This window comes from Fulmarus glacialis, unplaced genomic scaffold (genome assembly GCF_000690835.1).
Source record: "Fulmarus glacialis isolate BGI_N327 unplaced genomic scaffold, ASM69083v1 scaffold21883, whole genome shotgun sequence".
Classification (NCBI taxonomy): domain Eukaryota; kingdom Metazoa; phylum Chordata; class Aves; order Procellariiformes; family Procellariidae; genus Fulmarus; species Fulmarus glacialis.
In genome coordinates this window covers 1-12,514 of record NW_009203863.1, presented here as the reverse complement: position 1 = coordinate 12,514, position 12,514 = coordinate 1, and the positions used below count along the sequence as shown (strand labels likewise).

At 41.1% G+C, this 12,514-nt stretch overlaps 1 protein-coding gene across 1 annotated transcript; it reads right to left on the bottom strand.

Moving 5' to 3' along the window:
• Positions 1 to 4,942: 4,942 nt before the first annotated feature.
• TIMM9 (translocase of inner mitochondrial membrane 9 homolog (yeast)) lies at positions 4,943 to 8,446 on the bottom strand. Its single transcript, XM_009574792.1, has 3 exons — positions 8,376 to 8,446; positions 7,933 to 8,028; positions 4,943 to 5,220 (listed from the first exon to the last, which is right to left on the bottom strand). The coding sequence occupies exons 1-3, from the start codon at positions 8,412 to 8,414 to the stop codon at positions 5,086 to 5,088; spliced, it is 270 nt and encodes an 89-aa protein (XP_009573087.1). The 5' UTR covers positions 8,415 to 8,446; the 3' UTR covers positions 4,943 to 5,085.
• Between the last annotated feature and the right edge of the window lie 4,068 nt (positions 8,447 to 12,514).

Below are 12,514 nucleotides of genomic sequence, written 5' to 3'. Positions count from 1 at the left end.
GGGGAGGTGGCAGGACTGAAGTCCCACAGCTCTTCTCCTCAGGCCCCGCCGCCGTCCCCAGGGGATCCGTGTCCTCCGTGGGGCAGAGGCACTTTCTCCCAGAGATTTAAGCAGGCCCCACAGCAAAAAGAGGCGGCCAACAGCCCTTTCCTACCGATAAGGTGGTTAGAGCGTGCCTTGCTGCGGGGGAGGCTGGAGACCCCCTTCCCTCAGCCGGGGCTCAGAGTTCCTGGTGGGTCAGCAGCACGCACAGAAATTCAGCGTGTGCTTGGGCAGAAAGAGAGGGGAAGAGGGTCCCCCATTCCATATCCTAGTGAGGGCTGGATCCGTGAAATACAGAAATAGCCACCAACTGGATTTCTGCTTTGATTATTTGAAATTTAGGTAAGCTCCCCTTTGCGTTACATAAACAAATGGTGATATGTCAAGTGTACTACCTTAAATATTTACGCAGTAAGCCCAGCTCCCTCAGCAGTCCTCTCACTCTCCCTCAGATTAGAGGAAAGTGAGTTACAGAATAAAAAAAATTAACCAGCCATGGTCTGTTCAAGCATTGGATAAGTGTAGACTCTTTTTTTTTTTTTTTTAAGAGCGATTTAGGGTCTTTCATAGGTCTTTCAGTTACATCTGTTTCTGTGTGTGAGAAATGCTGACTTGACCATCATTTTACAGTCCTACAGTCCTGAACTACTAAAGCTTGAATGCTCCCTGTTGTGTTTACATAAAGACCTAAAACCAAAATGCTAAGGAGCATGAAGTTAAAATAAAACATAATTAAAAAGAATTCTAATATTTAGCAGAATTGTAACTTTATTTAGAGTTCTTTTAATGCCGTCTTCTTGAAACTCAAGGTGCAAGCACAATGCAAGGTTAGGTGTCACAAGCTCTAATTGCTTTTATGGGTTTTAGAGTTTGGGCCAGACTCATTCAAGAAATTTTGGAGCTGAGCTTAGTGGACTTCCCAAGATTCGAACTAGATTCCTCAAATGCTGACTTCCTGACCTAGCTAATAGAGAATGCTGAAAAAAGAGCTGTTGCTTAAACTCCAGTTCTCAGTTAGGTATTGAAGAGTACAGGAGAATGCCTCCTTGCATTGAAGTCACAGCCACAATCTGTCTCTGGGCATTAGGTATTTAAACCACACTTTCTTTACAGAAGATTGCAGTTGCAGCCTTTCCTTGCCTTCCAGACGAGAGCTCAGTAGTTGAAGCTCTCAACAGGGGTTACAGAAATTAGGACTTTGTTCCTATCCTTGAGAGAATTCAAGGAACCTCTGTTACAATCTTGCAGATGATCGATCCGATCACTCTGCCAGTACCACTGATGCAGAGGGCAGTTCGGGAAGGATCTGTGCTCCTGTCTCTGCTGCAATGAACGTCACCTCCAACTGAGTGTCTGTTCACTAGCCCGGTCTCATCAAGCCAGTTCTTGGCTGGCTGTGCTGCTGTTGCCTTCTCTCCCCTCCCACCTCCACTCTGGCTCACTTTTTCACAACTTTCTCAGTATTCCTTCCTCAGCAGCACTCCATTTTTCACCCTTTCCTAGGATCTGTGCTCCTGTCTCTGCTGCAATGAACGTCACCTCCAACTGAGTGTCTGTTCACTAGCCCGGTCTCATCAAGCCAGTTCTTGGCTGGCTGTGCTGCTGTTGCCTTCTCTCCCCTCCCACCTCCACTCTGGCTCACTTTTTCACAACTTTCTCAGTATTCCTTCCTCAGCAGCACTCCATTTTTCACCCTTTCCTCCTCCTTCCATCAGAATTTGTTCCATTCCTGCACCTAACCTAATAGGCCTCATGAAGGTGATTCACCTACTCTCCACAAACCTTATCTTAAATTCTGTTGCCTTTCAGTTAGGATCCAGAAACTAAGCAGTATTCTCATTTTTATTCCGATTTTGGCTGTGCATTTCATTATGCCATGCAGCCTTGAAGCTATTCAAGAGGAGGGATGGAGAATGGTCCTGATTAAGCTATGTCATGGAGGTTAGAATACTGCACTGGGAGAGAAAACATGCGGCCTGGCCTGCCTTTGTAGACATTCCCAGGCTTCAGAGTGGACATCCATCCAGGCACTGTAGCAATACCAATTCTTGCATTTGCAGTTAAGTATTTTTGCAAACTGGGTGCTGGGAGATCTTGCTCCAAGGAGGAAAGACCAGCTGGAACACTTTGACAATACATGCTGATAAAACATGTGTGAGCGGCACTGAAACGCTTTGTGTCGTGTATCATTCCCAACCCACAAGTCCTGTTAACAAAACCTCACGGTGTGCTATTTTCTGAAGAATACAATTTGAGCCAGCCATCAGGACGTGCTAAGTCATCAAGGAAGCAAAGGGAAGTCAAAGCTCAGCAAAGCAAGTTAACCTTTTAAGAGAGTTTTCACTGTTGCTTTCTGTACCACCCAGATGCTTTAATTACATGGATGCACTTTATTTCCAAGCTAAAAGATATTTGTGTCATCTTTCTTCAATCAGCCACCAGGATTGAAAGATGTTGGAAAGATCACAACATTTTTTGAGTGAAATAAAGCTAGGACAAAACTGGTTATCCAAAAGATGCAGTAGCATTGCAACTTATTTTCCACTCTAGTCAGCTTTGAAGTCGTCATAATTAGCAGGCACATCCAGAAACAAACTACAGTTGCTATAAGCACATTGCCTCTGTGGAAGTCGAGAGTTTTTGTCTGGCCAGCTTCATTTCAGGGTAGCAGCTATCAACCCAATGCTCATACTTCAGTGACACTTTTCATCCCACCTATTTGTTTAGTGAGCATGGGGAGAGGCAGGGGGATGTGACATCTAATTAGATTTTAAGAATATGTGTTTTCCCTGGATAACAGTGGGTTAAGGCAGCTTTAAAACTGGAGTAAAAGGAAACTTGGGGGACCTGAAAGTAAGTAATTTATTAACTAAGTCTCTCTAACACTTGCTTAACCTTTTGTACAGTAAATCTGTCTTAACACATATTTAAACATCTTTCTACCCCCAAATCCCCAAACACTGAAACATGAGGGAAAGCAGGGTTTTTTTTCCTAAACGCCTCCTCACTTCAGCCCCAAGGAGCTTTGCCCAGAAGACATGAACATCCTCCAATCCCATCACTTAAACTCTTCAGTCACTTTTCTGAGCAACCGTTCTCTTTGCACACTAAGATACAATAGAAAAGGGGATAATTTCAATCATGCATTACTTTCAAATGTTTAACAAAAAGACTGCTTTCTTTAAGAAAGACTTAAATCTTTACTATGGTTATATTATTTCTAATTGGCCATTACATTTGTGGCCTAATTGTAGCAAACAATCTAGACATTATTAGCCTGTTATTCCTTTGAAAAAAACAGGACATTGGAGACTTGCTGCCTTATTTGGGCTCTTTTTTAGCCTTTACTATTTTAGAGTTAGCTCTTAGGCATCTCCAAGGTAACAAGGCATGGGCTACGTAGGAAAGAGCTGTAATACGGCTAGTACAGAACACACGTAAATGAGACTGTAGGAACATACTTGTTTCTTCCACATTTGAAAGGCATATGAACAGATTTCTGCGGAGAGCTGGGGCAGCTTTAAACAGCAGCAAGCAGAGCAAGTGGCAGGTGTGCTGTGCTGCAGTCAGGGCCTAGTAATCCATAGCCTGGATAGCTGAGAGTTTGAGTAGTAAAGAAAAAAAAAAACCACACACCCCACACCAGGCAGGAAATCATTCTTTCAAACTGCTGCTGGAAATAAAAAGCTACAGAGAAGATAACAGCAAAAAAGCATGTGGGCAGGCTTCCTGCCATTTCTGTTCTTTATTGTCGCCTTTCTACCCAACAACAGAGAACCTGGCAGCTGACATGAAATAGCTTTGTTTCAGTTTTCATGGCTTGAAATCTCAAAATCGATATGGTAATCCTGATGTTCAGTCCCTTTTGTTACTGTATTTTATTAGTTAGAAATAAAGTAAAATGTGCCTGTTAGCTATCATTCTACTGTACTAAGAATCTGACTGCAGAATTTCAGCTATCAAGATCCTTTCAAAGGACTGGTGTTTTTTCTAAACGAAAACCACAACATCAGAACAGCTAGCTTCCACAAACTTCTCTCTGTACTCATCCAGCAGCAACAAAGACATCGCTTTGTGCATACCTTGTACTTTCTGTTGGCATTCACACAATTAAAGGAGAAAACTGCCAGCAAGCTCAGTGCTTGGAGTGCATCATGCTTGCATCAGGCAAGGAAGCTGGGTTTGGAGGCCCCCTGGGGTTACCCGAGGGAAACAAGGAGGGCAGAAAAGTTGCCTTGGGCACAGGTGCTGCTAATGACACACTCATGTCCCTTGTAAATGACCTGGTGAAGCATGAGGCAAACATAACCCAGGGATAAACTGGCAGAGCATCCCTGCCTACCTGAGCTCACTACAGTTGTCTGCTATTTATAACCACCCTTGGCTTGACGCTGTCATCATCACCATCCAGCACTCCAGGAGAGTCAGAATGATCACGAGGCTCTGTGAGGGTGGCTCAACAGAAGTTCTTCCCAAATTGAGAGAAGTAACACATTCACAAGTCCCCAGCTGCTGAAACAAAGTCACTAATTCTGTTACCTATCAGCAACTTAAAGCAGCAATGAATGAACAGAACTCAGTAGTAGCTGAGGAGGAATGAGACCGCAGCAAACAAAAGTGTCCTAAAAATGTATCTTTGGAAAGAACATACATACAAGTGTACAGTTCCCATTTATTTTACTTGAGTTAAATAAAAAAGCGTATTTCCCATATTACACTTTTTTCATCTGAACCAGTCCTAGCAGAAAGGAAGTATAACCCTCCCACCCCCTTGAGATTTAAACATACCAGTCAGTGGGCCCTGGAAAAGTTTGTATCAGTATTACTCCATTGTAGAGTAAAAAGGGCCTCAGAAACAGACTCCATTGCCAGTCCACCATGACTAACTTCTTGTTTAATCCTTCATGGTTTCCACTGTCTGAACAGCATCTAGAACTCTCTTCTGAGTTGCTGGACATACATCCCGACAGCAGAAAATCCAAAATGTGTTCTTGCCCAGCGAACACTGACACTGCTTGTAAAGTCTGAACACAGTGCTCTTGTCTAACGAGGCTGGCCAAGCAGTCCTGCCTTAGCTGCCAGAGCTTCGTTCTGCTGAATATGGTACTCCTGAAATCTCATGGAGATCCTTTGCGTCATTTTTAAATACTTCTGTAGGCAGTGGTCTGAGCAAGTCATCTAGAGGAAGAGGGAAACAGAAGGCTTCAAACAGTAATTAAAACACTTCCCCAAACAAGACCCAAAATACAAACATATACAGGGATAAACGATTAGATGACTACATCTCGTTCTGTGTTAAGCCTCAAGATGAGGGCCTAATTGTGCACAGCCTCTCTGTGCAGTGGAAAACGTGATGTTTAGTTTTTGAGGGATGTCTGAAACATCTTTTAATACTCATTCTCATATGAAAATCTTAATGGAAAACATCTCAGATCTAGGAGATACTACCATTTCATCCTTGGGCTCCTCTTGTGAAATTAAAGTATATAAAGCATTTTATTTTGCAATAAATACTAAATCTATTAAATTAGTATCTTTTTTTAATTCTGTTTACAAACACATACTATTTTTGACAGCCAAATATGGTCTACTGTGTGCTAGCTCAGTTTAACCTTTTTTTGACCTTGTTCCAATTAGTTCTATCAGTCATCTTGTACTTACTTGGTTAACCTTCACAAGAGCAACCAGAGTATTTCTATCAGTCAGCTGGACAGGGAAATAAATACCAGGGTCTATTCCACCCATGCTATTATTTTTTAAATTTAGAGTTTGGTTTTTTTTTTCCTTTCTTGAAGTGTAGAGAAAGAGTTATGAGATTATTTCTGAGCAACAGTTCTACCAATTGGATATTCTATATCATGGTTCTAAACCTTGCTATCACTGTAAAAGTTAACAAATTTAGATAGAAAGGAAAGATGACCACTTTGCATAATTACTAGAAAAACAGAAATTGCGTTGATTCTGCTCAGTATAAAGAGATGTGAAAAGCAGAGGGGCTGAAAATGAACAAGACAAAAAACCCATGCAGCTATGCACACCACCCGCCCTTCTCTCTCCTTGACCTGGCATCAGCTACAGCAAAACCTGTTAAGCAGGAGTTAAGTCTGACTAGGAAAGAAATTCTGGAACTACCCCAAGCCACTTCTCCCAGAGGGCGTGGTATTTGTGATACAGTGCCCGGGGAAGTCTAGACTTGCAGTGCAGACTTGCTGTAGTGAAAGAGGTCAGAAGCTGTTTTTTCAAATGTAGAATCTCAAAGGAAATTCATGGAGGTATTCATCTTAATTATTTAGTAAGAAACTACAACTTTAAATAGGAACATAGGAATTTCCATACCAGATCAGACCAGTGGTCCATCTAGACCAGTGCCCTGTTTCCAGCTGGGGCGAGAGCCAGATGCTCTGCAAGAAACCCCGTAATGGATAATTATGGACAAAACTTCCCGTAAGAAAGTTTCTTCCTAGCGTCCATCGTTAACGGATGGCTCCTGTACTGCCAGACATGGCCCCTTTGCAGAGCACAGAAGCAAAAAAAAAAAAAAAAAGCAGATCAGAATCTAAGAATATTTTTTGATTCTAAATAATCTTAAGTTTCACTCCCCTCCAATGAGCATTCTTTGGTTTTGGATCCCAGGTCTTTAATGAAAGACTATATGAACCGTTATTTTTAAAGAAGTTCTAGTAACACTTTGGATAGCAGAAGAAAGAAGTATAATCCTCTACCGCAAATGAAATACCATCCCAGAAAGGTAAAGAGGTTGTGCCACTAACACTTCTCTCAGTTTTGCTAACTGACACTCCTTATATTGTTCAAGCAATTCAAAATGAGTTGGTAAAAGACAGTAACAAGACCTTACCCAGAACAATTCTGACCTCCTGTAGTCAATAAAGCAGATGCAGAGAAGATCAGGGAAACAAGGAATCTGCCTTGGGAAGCTAAGAGAGCTTTGTTTAGCACAGCAAAACAAAAGCTGAAAGGAGACATGATTTTTGCCTGCGCTGAGGAGTTAAACTCCAAGGAGGCAGAAAATGCTCAAAAACAATGGTTAGTTTAAAACTCCAGTTTTTTGTTCCCTGCCAGCAGAGTCAAGCAAAGGTTACTAGACTTTTAACCAAAAAAATTAGGAGATTCTGAAACAGCCTCTCAACAGGAGAGGAGAGGCAAAAAGCACGCAACTAATCTTAGCAAGAGCTTAATCTTTTTTGCAGATGACTATGTGATGGAGCTCCCTGCAATGCAGAGAAGTGGATTTAACAGCCAGAGCTTTGGAGGCCTGTGTTTCTATGACGCACTACAATACAGGAAACATGGGTAGGTAAACAAGTATTTCAGTAGGATTCTACCTTCAAAGAACAAGATGCAGGGTGTAGGTGGGCAACTTCCACATCCATAAAAATATCACCCATCAGAAGCTGAGGCCCAGGAACCTCCACTGATAGCTCAGAGAATGAAATAACACAGAATTGCAGTAAGCAGCCAATACTCACAGCAAGATCGGGAAGATCCCCTCTGTGCGTACATACCGAAAAGACAACAATGACAAAACCTCAAGAGGTCCTAGCCCATAGTTTGTCTGTAGCTGATGATGTAACATATCAAAAGCACTTGGCTTTGTTTTCTTTTTGTAAACAGACTGTTAGGGTGCAAAGAACATTTGTTGTGGACATACTTGGAGAAGCAAAACTACCAACAAGCTATTTCCCTTCCTTCCACTAACTCGCTTCCTTTCTCACTTGGAAGCTACATGCCAGACACCTATACTCCACTAAAGACTGCTAACTAGCTTTTTAGCTAGTTGAAAGATCAAAACTTTAAGTTGCTTCTGAAATTTGAATGCTACATAGCAATTCTACCAAAGGGTCATTAAAAGCATAGGAAACATTTACCCACCTCTTCTGGTTTAACCTCTCTGCTAGTGAAATCCTTTATGCAATCTAGGAAGCAGTTTTCTGTAAGTTTATTGTATGTTCCAAGAAACTCCTTGAACTATGAATAAAAATTGAACAGACAATGAGTATTAAAAAAATTCGACATTAATTTCTTACACACAGCTGCATGGGCTATCTGGCAACACTAACATTTAAAGGACAAGTCACTAGAAAAATTTACTATCAGTCAGAAGATTTCAGCACCAAATGCTGCTAGTACTCAAATCAGGTACTATACTGTGTCTGTCAATGGTCAAATGTTTAAATTTTCGTTGCTACAGAACTAGTCTTAACTCAGATGGTAGCTTAAACTTTTTGTTCTTCTCCATGCCCTACACCTTTTACTCTACGTGACAAAGTAATATAAGATCTTCAAAGCCATCACTCATGAATACAGCATCTTACCTGCTTGATCTGATCAGATTCCGATATTTGTCCAGCCATATTCTACCACCTGTGATTCACTCACCTATTCTGAAGAGAAAAGACGAGTTTCACAAAAAGCACACATATGAACTGCAACATTTTACAACAGAATGGAATTTTATATGTCCTCAAAGTGTGTTTAAATGCAACTTTGCTAGCAAACTTTCAAGCCATCCACTTGAAGGAAAGTTATCTATCTGAAATGTATTCAGTTAAAAGAACATCCAAGATAATTCCAGATATGAAACCTTCCAAGATCCACCTGTTAACTGCTGTCCTTTAAACACTTATTAAGCATTTCAAACAGTTAAATTGACTTTAAAAAAAAAAAAAAAGGTATTTTATAAAGGCTTTCAAACTCAAAGTAAAACTAGGGCAGGAGTCCGGGGAGAAGCAAGCAATAACATTTTCTAGCCTTATAATTTCAGTAAAAACAGTAAGGAAAAGAGGCAAGCATGAAATGGTAGCGACTCTGAATAGATGCAGCATAAGCCAGCTTGCATCAGAGGAGACGCCTGGTTTCTATGTAGCTGCGTTCTCACCAAACACTTAAACTAGAGCAAATGTTCTGGTCATTGAATATAGCAAATTAAATGCAAGAAAACATAGAAGAATGAGAATGGCCTTAAAGGAAGTGAAACAGACAAAGAAAAAGGGAAGAATGAACAGCCCTGGATCCAAGAATTTAAGCAAGCATCCTCAAGAAAGACTCACATTCCTAATCCAACACGGTAAACAAGTTAAGGCTTGAAAGCATCCCTGCAGGTTTCCTAGAAGAATACTGAAAGCTAGTCTTCCTTTTCCCTTAATTTACATATTATCTAAGACCTATCAGAGATCATAATGCAAGCTAATATTACACATTGACGAGAACAAGATCCTTCAGTTTAATTCACATCAACTTGTGGAAGAAAAATTAGCACTGAAGTGTGATCACTTTGTGAAAAAAGTTCATTTAGCCCTTTAGGAAGGGCTACTTATAATTAATCTTGTATTACGCTTTGTCAAATTTTGAGCAAGACATTCATGTTTTAGAAAGCTTAAACTATTCCAGTCTCTTGGCAGGGGGAATAGAGAGGGTAAGCAAGCGTTCTGAACAAGAACAAAAAGACATTAATAATTATTTCTACAACAGAAAGAAAATTAAACAACTAAAAATAGCACTATGGAGCTCTCACAAGTGTGCACTCTCCCTACAGCCCCTCCCAGTAGCAGAGTGATTATAACATCTGCCTCTTAACATTACACTTCATCACTACACAGTAAGTCAATTCAGGAATTGGAGGTAAAGAGCAGATATGATTCTTGGATTTAAGACACATATCCCCACAACCAAGTACTCCTCGTGGGTAGATAGGTCACACAGATTACTCTTAAGGAGAGCCTACAGGATATGGTTGCTCAGAAGAAACAAAGCATTACTCAGGTTAATGTAAACCTCTAACTTGTTTTAGGAGAGGTGGACATGACTATCATCAGGGACAACAACTGGTGAAAATGGATAACAACTTCACTCTCTCATTTCTCAGCCTGTTAGAAGAAGAATCACTGACAATCCTATAAAGTCAGTTTAAGTAGATTATTAAACAGAGAGTCAAAAACCACAGAGAACAGGAAGACTTTTGTCCTCTCCCAAGCACAGAAAGCTAAAAGCTTCAACTGTCAGTGCCGTCTTCTCACACTCAGTATTGCTTCATTATGCTTGTTTATAACAAACCTGATATTTTGTTCTTCTGTGGCTAGTTTGGCAAGCTTAAAATTACAGTTTTACTGAACTGCAGTTCCACAAAGCTTTTACACTTGCACTTGGGAAATAGCTCTGATTTAAATCAGCATAATGGCACTATCTGATTTTAAGTGCCTGAAGCACTTGTACCTTTACAGGTATTTTACACAGCGGGCAGTGAAATTACATGCCTCTACTGCACCTCTTCAGTAGCTATAAGTTACAGGCAGTTGCCTTAACATCTAGAAATGCGCTACCTGGACATTCCCAGAAACGTGCATATCTAGTTTATTCTTAAAGTATGTTAAATGTATCATTTCAAGTTTTCTTCTTGTTTGTCCCCTTTCCCTCCAGCCTGTGAAACAAGAAAAAAAGAAAGTGATGGAAGAGCCCATTACAGGGCTTGGCACCTTGACTAACACACCACAGCTTCTTACATAGCTGCTCAAACAGCTCCAGCATGCTTCAGGTTTAAGCCTACGCAGCCTGGATTACTTTCCTCTGAGCTAAATGTGATTTGGAAATTCAGCACTGCACTTTTAAACATGTCACACTGAAGGAAGCAGATATCTCTGAATAAACCTCTGCAACAAGGGCCACATGGTCTGGATGTGCTGGTTCACCAAGAAAGCAGCAACAGCTGGGAAGTCTCCCTTCTTGAAGGGCCCTGGAACTCTTCCAAGTATGTTCTGATGTCCTGAAGAGACATTCTTTTAAGATAAGCCTCTCTGAGCAAAATTAGCAGTTAAGAATAACGTGAGGTTTTGATTTTTCATAGTTAGGCATAATGGGTTTTCCATCCTCTTTCCAAAGATAATAAAGGTTTTAGCCTATTCAAACCTGTTCTCCTTGCAAGATCCTTCCCAGCTCCCAGCCCTGTTTTAGAATCTGGAAAATGCTTCCAGTATTTCCTTCAGCTGCAGCTGCCACTCCCATTGCCTTGGAAACATGGAATCACTACAGAGTGATTTTAAAAAAAGCGAAAGCTCACTTATTAAATAAAAACAGTGATTAGGTAAGGATTCCTAGCTAACCTGGGTCAATCATCTATCAGTTTCATCTATCAGTTTCCATGGCAGGAGGAACAGGAGCCAGAACTACGGAGGTCAGAACTCTTTTAAAACTTCTCATGTGTGGGAATACAGCTTCCCCAGCTCTATCTACAGACCTTCAGAGGCAGAGAGCTCATGAACGTAACTCCTAAGCACTAATAACTGGAACAGAGCTTTGGATTATTATTACTGTACTGCTGGGTGGCTGAAAAGCCTGCCTCCATTTAACAGCCTGGAGTTCTTACAGGTGAAACATGCACTGTAAACTACAGTGAGGAAGTTTTTTTTCCACTGATGTAATCAACATTAGTGTCTATTACCTAATCTTGAGTCAACAGTATCCTTTCCCATGGAAACTAAACAAGCACAGTGTTTCGGGTTTTCTTCTCGAACTTTTTGCAAGGAGCTACATTTTATTGGGGGAGGGGTCTGTGGAGAGACACCATAAAACCATCACACTTGTTATCCTGATTAACAATTTGAATTAGGTGTAGGTATGACCTACTCTATACATACAAGGCTGCAATTTTTTTTTTTAAACCTTCACTTCTAATTGTACACACAGAACACCACGCAAGTATTTCTGCATGTGCATAAAAGGGACAAAGAAGAATAAAAATATCAGTCAAAGAAATGTGTCAAGATAAAGCACCCACAGCTTATAGAGAAAGTGGGTTTTTTATAGTTGGGAATTACTAGGCTAGAACTTGATTGACATCAGATTAAAAAACCTCATTGATTTAAAGAACTCTTTTACTGAACCTAATCAAACTACAAATACCTATGAAACTAGTAGGCTGCTAAACTAATCACGTAAAATTCAGGGGAAGGGGCAATTTAACACTGAAATCCCAGTGCTGTGTGCCTGGGCAACCAACCCTCCATCCTGCACCAGCCCAGCAAGAGCCCGGCTCTCCCCTGTGCCCGGAGCAGGTCCAGCCGCTTCTCTTCAGACTGGTGCTTGCAATGCCGTTACACAAAGGTTTTCTTCTCGCTCCGCACGCTACGGTCAGCCTTCAGAGGCACATGGGGAGGTGAGAAAGGGACCGGTCAGAAAGTGGCTGAATAATAAGAGGTACCTGGTGCAAAGGTTATTATAATTCATGATCTCGTGGCCACGGGCTAGACCCTGCTCTAAAGAAAAAAAGGTCAATAACACCAAAGGCAAGTTAACATAGAAACCAGGCACCCCAAGTGCCTCTTTGAACAGACTGAGCACACACAAGGGATTCCGTCCTGAGAGAAAATACATATTTTTTCCATAAGTGGGCTCCTGTTTAAGTTAGATTAGGCCTGTCTGATACTTGTGACCCAGTGAGGTCAAAACCTAAGCTGGAGAT